This window comes from Pelophylax lessonae, assembly GCF_965119305.1.
Source record: "Pelophylax lessonae genome assembly, chromosome: 6".
Lineage (NCBI taxonomy): Eukaryota > Metazoa > Chordata > Amphibia > Anura > Ranidae > Pelophylax > Pelophylax lessonae.
In genome coordinates this window covers 53,533,995-53,551,105 of record NC_138773.1, presented here as the reverse complement: position 1 = coordinate 53,551,105, position 17,111 = coordinate 53,533,995, and the positions used below count along the sequence as shown (strand labels likewise).

At 46.6% G+C, this 17,111-nt stretch overlaps 1 protein-coding gene across 2 annotated transcripts in view; it reads right to left on the bottom strand.

Annotated features, from left to right (window-relative positions):
* LLGL1 (LLGL scribble cell polarity complex component 1) overlaps positions 1–17,111 on the bottom strand; it is a 155,639-nt gene that overhangs the window by 17,616 nt on the left and 120,912 nt on the right. For both annotated transcript variants that reach the window (XM_082261825.1, XM_082261826.1), the window contains exons 12-14: positions 9,812–9,965; positions 2,607–2,711; positions 518–810 (exon numbers count right to left, since the gene is read on the bottom strand). In XM_082261825.1, the coding sequence (XP_082117951.1) occupies positions 518–810; positions 2,607–2,711; positions 9,812–9,965 (552 nt within the window). The remainder of the gene's footprint in view (positions 1–517; positions 811–2,606; positions 2,712–9,811; positions 9,966–17,111) is intronic.

Below are 17,111 nucleotides of genomic sequence, written 5' to 3'. Positions count from 1 at the left end.
CTGTTAGCACATATTAGCTGCAGAGCAACAGATGGTTTCTGTGTGGCCCGCTCCCTTCCTGTGCTGCTGTAGAGGAACTGCAAAAAAAAAAAAAAAACTGATACCTATTCAAATGTACACTTACATTGCCTGCATTAAACAAAAAAATTGATATATTTCTGATTACAGAGCAGCATTTATTTACTTTTAAATCTGCCTAGATTTCAGCTTTAAAACAAGCCTTATGTGCAACAATGTCTAGCCTATTTTACATGGTTTGTTTTAACTGCCCTAAAGCCATACTGAGTCAAAGTTCAAGCTTTAGATAGAGTGGAAAGGGAGAAAACCTCTGACAGATTTTCATAACTTTAGTTGTCTTTACTGAGAAGATTTTCCCTTAGATTCTGCATGGTCACCAGGACAGAAAGTGAGTAGAATCACTTCTCACAGGCAGTATTGATGGAAATCCCACTTGGTTCCCTCAAACCATCACATCATCGAGTTTCCCAGCCAACCTCAAAATATGCAGAGCATTCACCTGGCCAGAACTGGGCTCCTCCTGTGATAGTCAAAGAGCCCAAAGCCGTGACTGGTGCCAAAAGCCACCAAATTCCACTCCGAGTGTAGGGAGACAGCTGTGACAGCAGCGGGGGGCATACACTGTACCAACATGGTGGTCTGGAAACCAGGGGGGAAGAACAGGGAACCGTTTCTTGGGATCAGCTTGTCATGGCCTTTCCATGTGAAGCCTTCCCGATCTTGTAAGAGGTCAACGGTCGCTACGCTGATCATATGATCAGATTTCTCGTCACTCAGATCCATCATCAGCACCTAGAAGAGACAAACACACACAAAAGGTAAAAATAGATCATAAAAAACAAAGGCACAAATAGAACATAACTTGGTATAGACAAAATAACCTTTAACAACAGTCACAGCGAACCATTCGAAGGTTCTAGAAGCCTATAAAATCTGACAATGTCAGATCCAAGCAATATTGAAAACCTATTGAAAATTTGTTACAGATAGTAACATTTAGAAAATAAAAATAAGGTACAGATACAAATTTATTTTTATTCATTAAAATTCAACGAAGAAATTTAACATCTACAGTGAATGGAAACTTGGGATAAAATTAAAAGCAACTCTTACTCCCACGCATACATGCAAATGCGCATGTAGGCCTGGCATGCATATGTAGGCAGTAATTGCACTGCACATGTGAGCGATCACCATGAACGTCGGAGTGAGAGCAAGAATTCAAAGGCCATAGTTTATGATTAAATTACATAGTAGTTGAGGTTGAATAAAGACAATAGTCCATCTAGTTAAACCTGTGTAGGTGTGTGTGGCCGTAATCATCTCTCATACCCCTGAATGTTCTGATCATTGAGACGTACGTCCAAGAGTCTTTTGACAGCAACCATACTTCCCGCAGAAACTACCTCTTGTGGTAGAGAATTCCACAATCTTGTAGCCCTAACAGTAAAGAACCCCCTGCGTTGCCTGAGGTTAAATCTAAACGAATAACCTGTAAAAGCTTTTAAAACCTCGCCTATAGACCATTTTAGGTACTGTAGTTTGTCGCCATTTCACAGGCATGTGTAGAAGAGGATAAGCAAGGTGTAGAGCTATGAAGCAAGCCAAGGATCAGGTACCTGAGGGATCTAAATCAGTCGTAGTCAGAAGGCAACTGGGTATAGGACAGGAACAAGCAGGGTCTGGTCATGGGTCACAGGAGCTGATGACAACTCAGCAATGATTCTGAGTCTTGCAGTGCTTTAACCACTTGCCTACTGGGCACTTTTACCCCCCTCCTGCCCAGGCCAACTTTCAGTGCTGTCATACTTTCAATTACTCAGTCATGCAATACTGTACCCAAATGAAATGTTTATAATTTTCTCCACACAAATAGCACTCTCTCTTGGTGGTATTTAATCACAAATGGATTTTTTTATTTTTTGCTAAACAAATAAAGACTGAACATTTTGGAAAACCAACACACACAAAAAAAATAAAAAAAAACTTTGATAGTTTGTTACAAAATTTTGCAAACCGGTAATTTTTCTCCTTCACTGATGAGGCTGCACTGATGGTAACTAATGAGCACTGTGCACTGGTGGGCACAAATTGGCAGAACTGGTGGACCTGCACTGATAATCAGTGCCCTGATCAGTGCACATGTCTCTTTTACACAAGCGGTTATTTGCTCTCTTCTCCTCATGCGTCAGCGTGAGGAAAGGAAAGCTGATAACCAGCTTCTGCTTAGATCCGTGATCAGCTGTGTCCAGCTGATTGGCTTGTCACCTCAGTCTGTAAACAGCAGTGTCCGGAGGACACTACAATCACAGAGTGCATGCAGTGGGCGCAATCATGGGAGGCTGTCATACGGCAGCCTTCCAGAACTAGCTAGCCGCGCTGTAGCCATCATTCGGCTATAGCGTGGTCGGCAAGTGGGTAAATAGGCCACTGGGTGCCAAAGCCTATTTAAATACGCATGCTCACGAGCACGTTAATTTGACAGGTTTAATTTTCTAGATCAGACTAAACAGCTCTGGTTGTGTCAGGTTTCAGCATGATTCCTATACTGTATATTCATAAAACAAGCTATAGGCATCTCTATTTACCTGTCCTGCAGTTCCTGCCACTACCATCTTGCCGCTGTACTTGCAGAGGGCAATTTTCTGGATGCCTAGCCGAGGGTCATCGCTATAAGGGTCAAAACAACCAACCTGTTGGGAAAAGTAAAAAGTAAAATGATGCGCATAAATAAAAAAACGCAACAGTTATGCAATATACATAAGTGCATACTTGGTATAATAGGAATGTATATAAAATGAATTAAGGAATATCTGTTTCCAACTATATACACACACAAAAGCAGGTGTGGTGATCAGCGCAACTGTTTAGAGTAGAGTGCAAAGCAGTGAGATCATCTCAACGGCTATATTTAGTAAACTCCAAAACAGGGATTGCTGCACTTAAAATTTATTGAAAGTCCAAAAAAAAAAGGATTTTTGACTTACCGTAAAATCCATTTCTCTGATGTTCATTGACGGACACAGCTCCTGATTCTTCTTAACTATTGGGTTATGCTGCCCCCTACAGGTGGACACTAGGCAGAAAAAATAAATAAAACGTAACTGCACCTATGGGGGGGGTGAGATTTGGAGTCGAAGGGGGTATACTCCATAGAGGGGCGGGTGCTGTGTCCTTCAATGAACATCAGAGAAATGGATTTTACGGTTCATTGACGGACACCGCTTCCGATTCTTCTTGACCATTGGGATGTTCCAAAGCAGTGTCAAACATGAGGGGTGGGAAACCGCTGAAAAAAATTCCCCAAGGCTAACCATAGCCAACTAGGTAACATGGAGCTCAACCATAAACAATTGGAGCTCACCTGAAAAAAAAAACAAAAATACACCCTCAAAGAGGACCAGGTCCTCTAAAAAGCAGCAAGCAAAAACCTTGCGGCCAAAAGAAGCATCCGCAGATGCCAACACAACCACTTTACAAAAACTTTGTAAAAGTGTGCACTGAATACCAGGTGGCCGCCTTGCAATCCTGCGTCACTAATGCTTGACGACAGAAAGCACAGGAGACACTAAGCACCCTAGTAGAGTGCTCCTAAACAGGGAAATGAGGAACCTGACCCCTGATGCAATAAGCCTGAACCACCATCTGATCCAACTGGAAATAGTCGCAGAAGTGGACAACTTTCTGAAGTTCATCCGTGAGCACAAATAGAGTCTGAATTCCTAAAGGGCGCCGTAGCTGCCAGGTACACTCCAATTGCCCGGACCACATCCAAGACATGCATGGCAATTTCCTTCAGATGTTTAGGCCTGGGACACAGGGAAGGAAACACAATATCTTCATTCAAAAGACAGTCAGAGACCACCTTAGGAAGGAATGATGGACAAAGACAAAGCACCACCTTATCCTTGTGAATCACTATAAGGTGAATGACAAGATAATGCCATCAGATCCGACACCCTGCATGCAAAGGTTATAGCCACCAAGGTGGTCACCTCCTAAGGCAGCATAAGCAGGGAAACCTCCTGAATATTTTCAAAGAGAAGCTTCAGTAGAGCTGAAAGCAACACATTAAGGATTCCAGGGCGGCAACGAAGCCCGCACTGAAAAAACCAAATGTCGGACACCCGGAAGAAAATATACGCACCAGGGAGTGTGTGGACAAAGCTCGTTGGAAAAAGACCACCAAAACCTGATACCTGGCCCTTGATGGTATGCAAAGCCAAACTCTGTTCAACCCTCCGTTGAAGGAAGATTAAGATCTGATCCACCAAGGAGTGAGGATGAACCCCAAGAGACTCACACCACACAATGTACATCTTCCACGATGGTAGATCTTCCTAGAGGCAGATTGCCTATCTTTTAACAGCGTTGGAATCACCTCCTCAGACAAATCTCCATCCTTCAGCACCTGGCATTCAACAGCCAAGCCGTTAAAGCCAGCGACTGTAAAGCAGGATGGAAGATTGGCCCTTGGGACAGCAGATCCTCCCAGAGAGGAAGTCCCCGAGGAGCATTGGCGCCCAGCCGTACCAGATTGGCATATCAAGACAGGCAAGGTCAGTCTGAAGCTACTAGAATAACTGGAATCCCTTCTGCCTGAATCCTGCACAGGAGTTGTGGCAGAAGTTTGAGAGGGCTGGAATGAATCGGTCAGCCCACCTTAGAATGCCGTCTACTTACCGACCAGCCAGGACACTTCTTGTGCCCCACCTTGGGGATTGACATAGACCACGGCCGTGGCACTGTCCGAATTAATTCGTACTGGACACCCCTGAAGAGGATTGTCCAATGAGCCAGACAAAGTCTGATCGCTCAGAGTTCCAGTACACTAATCGGCAATCTGGGCTCTGCCAGAGTCCAACCCCCCTGAGCACGTCTGTGCTGGGGACGCCTCCCCCACACAGACAGGCTGGCTTCCATGGAGACAACCGTCCAGTACAGGGGGGAGGAGGATTTCCCTGTTGAATAGCTGGAGAGGGAAGCCACCTCTAGAGGCCGTTGATCCTTGATCCATTTCACCAGAAACTCTTTAGCAGAGATCTTGTGTAGAAATGTGCAAACAGACCGCCTCGAGGGCGGACACCATCAGGCCCAGCACGAGCATGCAAACCCGGAGGAATGATCGTCTGCTGAACAACAGAAGTTGAATTGCCTCCTGCAATGTCTGGAGTGTTTCCCGAGGAAGAAACACTCTGGCTGAGGTCGAGTCCAGAGTCAGACCCAGATAGTCCAGTTTTTGTGGACAGAACCAAAGCAGACTCTTGAATGTTCAGGATTCAACTCAACTCCCTCAGAGTTCGCAGAGCAATCTCCAGTAGTTCATCAGAGCCTTTGCTCGCAGAAGAATATAGTCCCATGTACCCCAGTGCTGCGATCCCCCGCTGACAAACAAAGTCAGCACCAGGGCGAACACTCCTGTGAAGACCCGAGGTGTGGAGGTGAGACCAAAAGGTCAGCACCACAAACGGATAATGCTGCTCGTCCACGGCAAAACAGAGGAAGCGCTGGCGATCAGTGTATATTACAATGTGCAGGTAGGCGTCCTTGATGTCGATAGAAGCGAGAATGAATCCCCCTGATGAAGTAACGCCACTACCATGTGAATGGACTCCATGCTGAACTTCTGTACTTGCACCTTGAGGCTCAAAATTGGACGTACCTTGCCTTCCTTCCTGGGGACTGTAAAGAGGTTTGAGTAAAAAAACCTTGACAAAGTCCTGAAGTCGGAACCGGAACAATCACCCCTTAAAATAACAAGTCTTGTACTGCCCCAAAGTAAGTGATCTTGAAACAAGTGCAGGTTGAAAAGGGAAAAAAACCTTTCCGGAGGACAAGACGGAACTCGATCTCTTAGCCTGACCGATAACCTTGTGGACCCACTTGTCCTGTACCAGGGAGGTCCATGGATCCGGAAACCAGCAAAGACATCCCTCCCCACCCAGATACGGGTGAGGGTGCTCCTTCATGCAGAAGCAGCCTTGTCCGCAGGTCTGGAAGAGCCCGCTCGTGGCTTGCCAGACCAGGTCTTCTTGGAACCTCCGGTTGAGGCCCTGACTGTTGGTTCCGTGTCTTGAGATCCTGAGAGATGAAGAGGCCACTTAGAAGCCGAGGAGAATGGCCCCCGTCCATGATGGGGCTCCTTGCCCCTGGATGCCTGCGGAAGAAGAGTACTCTCCCCCCCCCCCCCCCCCCCGAGACCCTTAACAATGTCATCCAAAGAAGCTCCAAACAGGCGATCCCCCTGAACATTTTGCAGATGTTGCGGAGGTTGAGGCGGCAAGATTTGGACAGTGATTGGATGTGGGGCTTGAAGGAGAGTTCAGAGTCCAGGACTACACCTAGGACCTTGGCATGTGGGGATGGGCTGATAGTTGTGCCATCGATTTTGACAGAGCGATCAGGGGAAGGGGCACGTGATGGAGGAAAAATTATAAGTTTGGTTTTGGATAGATTGAGTTTGAGGAAGTGGTGTGACATCCAGACTGATACATCTGCTAGTAAATTAGTGATACGTGAGGAAACTGAGGGAGTGAGCTGAGGGGTGGATAAATATATTTGGGTATCGTCAGCATAGAGTTTTGGTTAATGCCCCCATGCACAAAAGTTACATTGTCAGTGGTTCAATGGCAGGAGAGGAGTGGCAGCAGACACAGAAGAGGCAGGGAGAATGGCAGCTGCATCAGAAGGTGCTGCCACCAATGGTGGAGGGGGAACTGACAGCCAAGTGTAACATTCATGCAAAATCCTAGTCACTTGGGGTCATGAGTTTCCAAGAAAAATTGTCACACTTGACAAGCAAGCGCCTCTTAACTTCACCAAGGGCTGACCTCACATTACACACCTGCGCTATAAAGAAAGTTACTGGGAGCTGACCGAATAAAAGTAACAAAATCTTCAAGTCTCTAAACTGGTCATCAGAGAATAAAAGAACATGCCAAAGCGGAGGAGGTAATTGGAAGAGTGAATGGAACAGCAACATTCTAAAAACTGGCCATAAATCGAGGCTGTACAGAGTACACAGTGACAGCACAAGATCCACAGTGAATAATAAGTTACAGGGCGGAGTCAGCTCCATGGGGGAATCTGCACACCAGATGCTGTAAGTCCAAGCGGGCCAAAGCTTGACTCGCGGACGCCAGGATTAAGAGATGTACGGATCCCATCCAAGTGCTGAGCAGATCTTTGGCTGAGCACCCCAGCTCCTCCAGCTGAAGTCATGAACACATCACATTCCAAAGGCAATGCTAAGACTTCATAAAAAGGAACCGTCATGTACAGGCAGATAGAAAAAGACATGGAAGCTCATGAAAAATGTATTTAGAAAAAAAACAAAAAAAACACTGGCAACAACTGACAGGGTTTGGGCATAAACATTCTCATGTTAAACCTCGTCACAAATTCTTAAGTGATTTGGCGAGCCATGTCACCCGAGCTACAGCCTCAGAAGCAAAATTGCCACACTTAGCGGTGTATTGACAGATATACATTACATTGCTTTTGCTTTAGACAGCCACTCAAGGCAAATAAAGGAAAGTAAAAGGAGTGTCCTGAATATACCGTATATACTCGAGTATAAGCCGACTTATTCAGCATGTTTTTTTATGCTGAAAAAGACCCCCTCGGCTTATATTCGAGTCACGGTCTCACTTACCTTTTAAAAATGGTGCCACGCATGCGCCATCTGCCCGGGAGTAGCCGAACATATACAGGCTTTCCCGAACATCAGCGGCGCATGCGCGGTGATGTGTTGGCGCTAGGCACTGCCATTTTTAAATGTAGGGCGCCTCACAGACAGGTAAGTGAGACTTCTCTGCAGCCCCTGCATTTTCTCATGCAGTGCTGAGGGGCATGGTACAGGACATTCTCCTGTACCATGCCCTCTGCACTGCATCTCCTGTACCATCTGTGCCATGCCCAAACCATCCCCTGTACTATGCCCACAGCCCAGCATCTCCCGCACCATGCCCGCAGCCCCTGTTTTGTGTCTCGTGATGGTCCAGTAGCTGCTGCATTTCCCACCCTAGGCTTATACTCGAGCCAATACGTTTTTCCGGGTTTTTGTGGTAAAATTAGGTGCCTCGGCTTATATTCGAGTCGGCTTATACCCGAGTATATGTGGTACTTTTATTGCCATTAGGCTTAAAAGAACTGACCTTGCTCAAAAAGTAATACCTAAAAAGGTAATAGTACAGAGGTCACTGTGGCAGTTGCAAGTGCCTGCCCTCAAATCCATCCCATGTGTCCCTAAAAAGCCCCCTTACGTCCTAATCTTAGGCTGTACATGCAGCCTTGACCCCTGCCCAAATTTTACCCCCTCATTTTAAACCATCAAATGCCAGAATATCAATGCACTACAGGCTCTGGAATTTAACAGCCGATGGGCGGAGGGATTGCTTACTTCACGTGTTGATGGGGGTCAAATTTCCGCTACCATAGAAAAAATGCATTTAGTGAAAGTGGCACAAGAGGTTAGGGAACCCAAAAGATCAAGGTTATAAAAAAAGAACCCGCCTTTAAAAAAAAGGACTTTTGCAACTTTAAGATTCCATGCAAAAAAAGCCATTAAATACTCTGTTCTGCTGCCAAACTTCACCATCTTGAGGCAATAAGTTTTGCTGGAAAATCTTCTCCTCTACTCCACTGAGCTCCGCTGTTCAATGCTTCAGCCCCTACAGCACTACAGGAGACGTTAAAGTGCGTGTAAACCATTCCAAATACCCAAGTGAAGGGACTATGCTTAGAGGATACACAGAGGTACAACTTATGTAGGAGAATTTGTTTCATGTTTATCTGTACTCTTCTCTACATCCCTTCAAAGGCCAGAATTAATAAACTTTGTCCGATCTGTCAGAAAGCAGGGGATGGGGAGCTGAAGTAAGGAGAGCTCCGCAAGCTGATTACGGGGAAGGGACCCCCCCCTCCTTCACACAGCACGCAGGAACAGAGCTGAGGCTGTCAATCAGCTGGAGCTCCATCCCCTGTCATTTTTTTCTCTTGGTGTCAGAAAAACTTGTTAAAAGTGATTGATACTGATATAGGAACAGGGTAGCAGACAGAAATGACACTTCATACTCCGGGTTGAGACAGGTACACACTATAGCGGGATAGGCTTTGTTCATATTTCATGTCTGAGGTTTACAACCACTTTAAAGTGATTGTAAAGCCTCAAGGTTTTTCACCCTAATGCATGAAGGTAAAAAACATTCTGTGCTGCAGCCAAGCTGCCCCCCCCCCCTCCGTTTCTTTTTCTTACCCGAGCCCATTCGATGTGCATGAGCACAGCAGATCCAGCCGTGGTCTCTTCTCATTGGACAGATTAATAGCAGCAGGAGCCATTGGCTCCCACTGCTGTCAATCAAATCTAGTAAAACGGAAGCAGGTGGTGGGGCAGAGTCTCGCTGTCTGTGTTGGACGCAGCAGCGGGACTCGGGTGCGTGCCTGCACGGGTGCACCAGGAAAAACCTGGCTTTCCACGAGAGCATCCGATGAAGAGGAGGAGCCTGGAATGCTGGCGGGGAAGCCTAGAGGAAGATCAGAACTGCTCTGTTCAAAATCATTGCACAGAGCAGGAAAGTATAGACATGCTTGTTATTTTGGGCAAAATGTGGCATGATGGCAAAGTTAAGCAGCATGGGAATGCATCAGGACAGACAAGTGTAAAACATTTCTTCGAAATGACACAGTTGATTTAAGGGTGACAAATACCCCATAGATTAAAAATATCATTAGGCTCTCACTACCAAAATAAACCCCACAAAAAACAAAAATTATACTTTGGCAAACTGCATACCTTGCGGAAAGGTGGCCAATCATCTTCACAGCTTTGATTCAGGCTTTCATTGTGGTCACAGTCTGTTTGAAAGATACCGGCTGTCGGCAGTTTGTAAAGAGGCCGCAAGGCGACACCAGAAGCATCCCAGAACCGGACAGTGCCATCTTCGTGGCTGGTAAAGTTAGAAAAGTTACAAAAGAAATGCATGATTTAATTTCAGGGCAAAAAGAGGTTTATCTTAGTACAATAGTAGTCAGCAATCTAAAATATTGTCCATAAGACATAACAGATGCCACTACCATATATGGGCAATGTAACTAATTTGAATGTGTAGAGTTGAACATTTCACTCATCATTCAAATCTCTCATTAATTCAAGATGACACAGATCCTCACAAACGTTTAGCAACCCAGCTTTGCACACCATAGCGCTTCACACTTCTTGCAGCAGAAGTTTCAGTTCCCCTGTCATATTCTCAGTGATGCTTAAGGGGGAAAAAAAAAAAAAAATAGCTGCCCATGATGCCAACACACTGCCTTTAATATATTAAACCACTGACCAAAAACAGTTAAGCAGATAAGGATTTCTGATTTTTTTTCTTACACTATCCAATAAGGCAAAACGTCTCAAAATATCCATATTGCCATCAGTGAAAGCTCCAGTAGGTCACTGTAAAGGTCCGATTTCTGACTTTTAAAACCGAACTTTCCAGATCTCCGCCTTGTTCCAGGACAACCTCTACAATCATTATAGCTAATCGGTCAGTGTAAAAAGACAGGGAGGTTGATTTACTAAAGGCAAATATACAATGCACTAGAAGTGCACTGCAAATGCAACAGCTCTAGATCTGAGGGGAAGATCTGCTAAATTTCTATCATCCAATCATGTGTAAGCAAAAATCCTGTCCCCCCTTGCATGCCCCCCTCAGATCTAGAGCAACTGCACTTGCAGTGCACAGACTATTCACCTTTAGTAAATCAACCCCATTCTCACCTTATCCACTCAGGGCAGAGTGTCCATGTATTCTTGTAGCTCAACCCCCAGCAAAATAGAATTCTCCATTCACAATCCCACACTGCCTCCTGCTGCAGGAGGCCACTCTGGGTAAGCTCTGATGTTGAATAGTGTTGTAGCTTACCGAGGTAGATGGCACCCCTTCCCACCCATAATCTTCAGCCCTGGTGATTGGGACACTCAGAACCAAGCACTGCCACATGCTGCCCCATACCTGAAAGCCCCTCTCCACTGGAGGAATATAGAGAAGCAGCATGGCAGCACAGATGGGTAAGTATATCTTGCTGGGAAGGGGAGAAATGAGCAATCAGGAGACACGGTCACTTTGTCCAAAATAGGAAAGCCATAGTGTGTCTAACAGTCAATCAATTTGCATTTTAAAGGGGAGGTCAGCAGGACTTTTCTTGGAAAAAAAATTGGATTTTTGACTTACCGTAAAATTCATTTCTCTGATGTTCATTTACTGACACAGCTCCTAATATTCATAACCATTGGGTTAGACTGCCCCCTACAGGAGTAAGACACTAGGCAGAAAAGAATTCTGGCTACACCAATGGGCAGTCCCAGGGGGTATAATCCCTCTCTCTGCTAAAAGCCACTCTGTGGAGTTATAGCTCCTGATATTCATAACCATTGGGATATCCCGAAGCAGTGTTAAACATGAGGGGTGGGAACAAAAAAATTCCCAAGGCCAAACCTTAGCCAACCAGGCAACAGGAGCTCAACCAAACAACTGGAGCCCAACTGAAAAATAAACACACCCTCAAAGAGGATCAGGTCCTTCTAAACAGCAGCCTGCAAAACCTTGTGGCTAAAAGGAGCATCCCCAGATGGTAACACATCCACTTTATAAAACGTTGTAAAAGTGTGCACTGAAGACCAGGTGGCCTCCTTACAAACCTGAGCCACTGATGCCTGATGACGGAAAGCCCAGGAGGCACTAACCGCCCTAGCAGAATGCACCTTGACAGGGAAAGGAGGAACCTGACCTTTGATCGAACAGGCCTGAACCACCATCTGTCTGATCCATCTGGAAATGGTCGCAGGGGAAGCGGACAACCCTTTGAGGTCCATCCGTGAGCACAAAGAGTCTGACTTCCGGAAAGACTCCGTAGCTGCCAGGTACACCCTAATTGCCCCTGGCACATCCAAGGCATGCAAGTCGACTTCCTTCGGATGTTTAGGCCTGGGACACAGGGAAGGCAACACAGTCTTCATTCAAATGAAAATCAGACAACCTTTGGAAGGAACAACGGACAGGGGCGAAGAACCACCTTATCCCTGTGAATCACCAGGTAAGGTGACGACAGGATAACCCAACCAGTTCTGAAGCACCCGTAGAGGTGATAGCCACTAAAAAGGCCACCTTCTGGAACAGCGTAAGCAGGGGAATCTCCCAAATATTTTCAAAGTTAGGCTTCTGTAGAGCTGAAAGCACCAAATTAAGATTCCATGGCGGCAACGGTGCCCGTGCTCGAGGAACCAAATGTCAGACACCCTGAAGAAAGGTATGCACCAGGGAGTGTGTGGCCAAAGCTGATTGGAAGAAGACCGCCAAAGCCGACACGTGGCCCTTGATGGTACTGAAGGCCAAGTTCTGTTCAACCCCCGTTGAAGGAAGGTCAAGATCCAAGCCACAGAGAAGGAGAAAGAACCCCAGGAGATTTACACCACGCAATGTATGTCTTCTATGTATGAAGGTAGATCCTCCTAGAGGTAGATTTCCTAGCTTTCAAAAGTGTAGGAATCGCCGACTCAGATAAACCCCTATACTTCAGCACCTGGCGTTCAACAGCCAAGCCATCAAAGCCAGTCACTGTAAATCAGGATGAAAGATCGGTCCTTGGGACAGCAGATCCTACCTGAGAGGAAGCTGCCAAGGAAAGTCCGTGACCAGCATGCACCAGATCAGTGTACCAAGCCCGATGAGGCCAGTTTGGAGCTACTAAGATAACCGGAATCTCTTCTGCCTCGATCCTGTGTAGAAGTCTGGCAGAAGCTTGAGAGGAAGTAAGGCGCAAAATCAGACGATCCTGACCCCACAGGGCCACCAGCGCATCTGTGGCATCCGCCAGAGGGTCCATTGACTGAGCCACAAACCTCTGCTCCTTTCTGTTGAGCCAACAGATCCTCCTCGGGGTGCCCCACTGGAGACACAGCTGATAAAACACCTCAGGATGAAGGGACCACTTTCCGTGGGCCAAGGCCTGCTGACTGAGGTAATCCGCCTGCCAATTTTCCACCCCAGGAATGTGTACAGTGGAGAGGGCTGCAACGAGCTGATCTGCCCACCTTAGAATTCCGGCTACCTCCAGAGCTGCCAGGAGACTTCTTGTGCCCCGTTGGCGATTGACAAAAGCCACGGCCGTTGCATTGTCCAATTGAATTCGCACTGGACAACTCTGAAGACGACCAGTCCAATGATCCAGACACAGTCTGATCGCTCGGAGTTCAAAGACATTGATTGGGAGTCTGGACTCTTCCAGTGTTCAGATCCCCTGAGAAGAATGCTTGCCAAGGACGTCTCCCCAGCCAGACAGGCTGGCATCGGTGGTAACCACTGTCCAATACAAGGGGAGGAAGGATTTTTCGTGCTGACTCAGCCAGTTCTGATTGTCCAGAGACTGCGGAGTCTTGTCCCATTTGGTCAGAATTTCCCTTTGCAGGGACCTCGTATGGAACTGTGCAAACGGAACTGCCTCAAAAAAGGTAGACACCATCGGGCCAGCACCTGCATGCAATTCCGGAGGGATGACCATATGTTGGACAGACGGAAATGAATTGCAGGCTGCAATGTCTGGAGTTTGTCCAGAGGAAGGAACACTCTGGCTGAGTCCAGAGTCAGGCTCATATAGTCCTGCTTTGTGGACGGAACCAGAGCATACTTCTGAAAATTCAGAATCCAGCCAAACTCCCGCAGAGTTCGTATTGTGATCTCCAGGTTTTCCACTAGAGCAGAGGAAAACTCCGCTCGCAGAAGGAGATCGTCCAAGTAGCCCAGTACAGCTAGCACTGGGGCTAACACTTTTGTGAAAACCCAAGGAGCAGATGCGAGACCAAAGGGTAACGCCACAAACTGGTAATACTTCTCTCCCACAGCAAAGCAGAGAAAACACTGGTGACTGACACATATTGGAATGTAAAGGTAGGCATCCTTGATATCAATAGAAGCGAGGAAATCCCCCTGACGCAGGGATGCCACTACCGTTCGAATGGACTCCATTCTGAACTTCTGTACCCGCACAAAGCAGTTTGGCACCTTGAGGTCTAGGATTGGATGCACTTTGCCTTCCTTCCTGGGAACAGGTTTGAGTAAAAACCCTGAAAAAACGTTCGGGAGGTCAGAACTGGGACAATAACTCCTTAAAGGAACAGGTCTTGTACTGCCCCAAACAGGCCCCGTAAGCAGTCTGGGGACAGGTGCAATTTGGAAGGAAAAAACCTTGACGGGGACAAGAGCGAAACTCAATCTTGTAGCCTGACTGAATGACTTTGTGGACCAACTTTTCTTGCACCCAGGAAGTCCACGGGTCAGGAAACCAGCGATGACGTCCCCCAACCCCCGATACAGGTGAGGGCGCACCTTCATGCAGAATGAGCCTTGTCCACAGGTCTGGAGAAGCCCAATCTTGGCTTGCCAGACCAGGTTCGTTTGGATCCTCCTGAAGAGGCCCTATAAGGCTTCGAGCCCTTGTCAGTCGACCCTGAGTGACGAAAAAAATCTTATGAGCTGAGAAGGAAGGCCCACGTCTACGACAAGGTTCCTTGCCCTTAGTAGCCTTCAGAAGAAAAGTACTCTTCCCCCTGTGAGACCTTTAATGAGGTCATACAGGGAAGCTCCAAACAGGCGATCTCCTTAAAAAGGAAGATCAGTCAAGATCTTTTTTGAAGTCTGATCTGCAGACCAGCATCTGAGCCAAAAGACACGCTGAAGGACCACTGCCAAAACAGAGAGGAGAGTCATCAGGGGAGCCGCAACCAAAGAAGCATCACATAAACTGCAGCCCCTGGACCAGCTGGTCCAACAGCCTGACAAAGGCCACGGTGTAGGAGCTTAGCCCACTCGGTCAGAGTTTGCGACACTAGGGCAATGGTGAATATCAGCCTCATTGCCGAACCAGCCAGAGTGTACATAGTGCAGGCCACAGCCTCCGCCTTTCGGGGCCTCTTCAACCGGAATCATCTTTGCCTTGTTCAATCTGGAAACCGGAGGGTCCACTCCTTAAGAAGGGGTTCCTCATAGGGGTAACTCCTGGTAAAGCACTTAGGGACCCCACGGGGACGCTCTGGTCATCCCCATTCTTTAATTCTATCCAAATAGGCAGGGAAAGGAAAACACTTTTGCAGCTTTGGATGGCTTGCGAGTGCCAAAGGGCACCTGCGCCTCTGTCGCAGCTTCAGCTGCATCCTCCACCTTCAGGGTCTCGTGCACAGATACAATCAGTGCCTCCACCAGCACCTTTTCGTGCACGGTCGCAGACTTGGAGGAATCATCCTCACTATCAGGTCGTCGGTACACACTTTTACAAAGTTTTATAAACTGGATGTGTTGGCATCTGCGGATGCTTCTTTTGGCCGTAAGGTTTTGCAGGCTGCTGTTTAAGAGGACCTAATCCTCTGAGTGTGTGGTGTTTTTTTCAGGTGGGTTCCAGTTGTTTGGTTGAGCTCCTGTTGCCTGGTTGGCTAATGTTTTTGTTGTTCCCACCATCATGTTTAACACTGCTTTGGGACGTCCCAATGGTTATGAATATCAAGAGCTGTGTCCGCAAATGAACGAAAGAGAACACAGTCAAATTAAACCCACTAATAGAAAAAAAAAAATGTAGAATGAAATTCTACTAGTGTATGGCCAGCTTTAAGATCAGAGTTCCACACTACAAGCTGTAGAATGTAGAATCTAAAAATGTGTGTAGAAAGAAGTTGGCAAAATCAAAATACAACAAAACCCAAAGTAGTTTTTACACACTGGCTGTCTCATGTTATACGGGAGTGTCCATATCACAGGCCTCTCCTCTCCTTCTCCACACATCTGGAGCCTGCTGACACCACTGTGCCTCCCCGCCCTCCACTCCCGGCTCCTGGGGTTTGCCTGAATCCAAAAATCATGTTTTCCATATTTTCTCATCTCTCATTGTTCTATTTTTACTGGCCCAGCTGCCAAATTAAAAACAGAGAGACACACTGAGCCCACACAAGACACGGTCATTCTCTGCAGCTGGGGAGACATGCAGCAAGATGACCTTCGATCAAAAATAACAATCACTGAGATGGGAATCTCACTCAGATGAATCGCCCACAATGCCGCCTTCTTTTGCTTTTTCTAGTGCAGTGAGGGTGAAAGGAAAATTTGATTGGTTGCTATGGGCAACTCAAGCTTCAGAGACTAAACCAAACTAGGACATGTAAACAATTAGGCCCAGATATGGTTTGAAATAAAGGAACCACAAGTCTTAGAATGTCCTGCTACTCAGGTCAACTGCACGAAAAACTTGTTAGCTATTAAAAAGCAACAGCTTGCTTCAGTACTAGAAGGAGAGTTGTCGTCCTAATCTGTTTCCAAAAGAAAGTTTTGTATGTACAACTCAACAAATCAATAAGTTTGTTCAGTTCTTTATAGGTGGGAGAACTACCTTAAAATGTAATACTGGGGCTCTGCACAATTATACGCTTTAACGAAAACATCAACGATTAAAACAGCTCAGTTTTCATCAATCCTTCATTAAAAAGCAGGGAGTGTAAAAGTATCTGAATTTAACTTGGAATCAGCTTCTTGCAGTCCCCTTACAGCAGAGCTTAGATTAAGTGTGAATGAAGCAGCACAGGGAGCCAGTCAGCTGCAGTGCTACTGTGCTAACAAGGAACATACAGATAGAAGAAAAGAGCAGAGCGACAAATTAATTCATCAGTCTGCTGCTTCTGCTTTCATTGTACAGCTACAGGCTGGGGGAGGAACAAGACCTGTGTAAATGCGACTTAAAGTGATTGTAAATAATCACCTTTTAAAACAACCCATTTAGTTTCAGTGCCGGTTCACACTGAACGGTGATCGCATGTAATGTCGGAGCGCACTGCTCCCTCATTACATGCGATCGGCTGTGCAGTGTGAGTTTAGCCATACACTTTGTATGGCTAAATTCACACCGCACCAAAGACGCACAGGACCCTTTTTTGCAGCCGCATCAGGATCGGATCGCACAGCGGTTCACACTTGTGCGATCCGATCCTGTGCGAACTGCAAGATCGCACTGCGATATGCGATCAAACTGGGGGTGTCGTTAAGATTACATTGACACCCCCAGCGTAT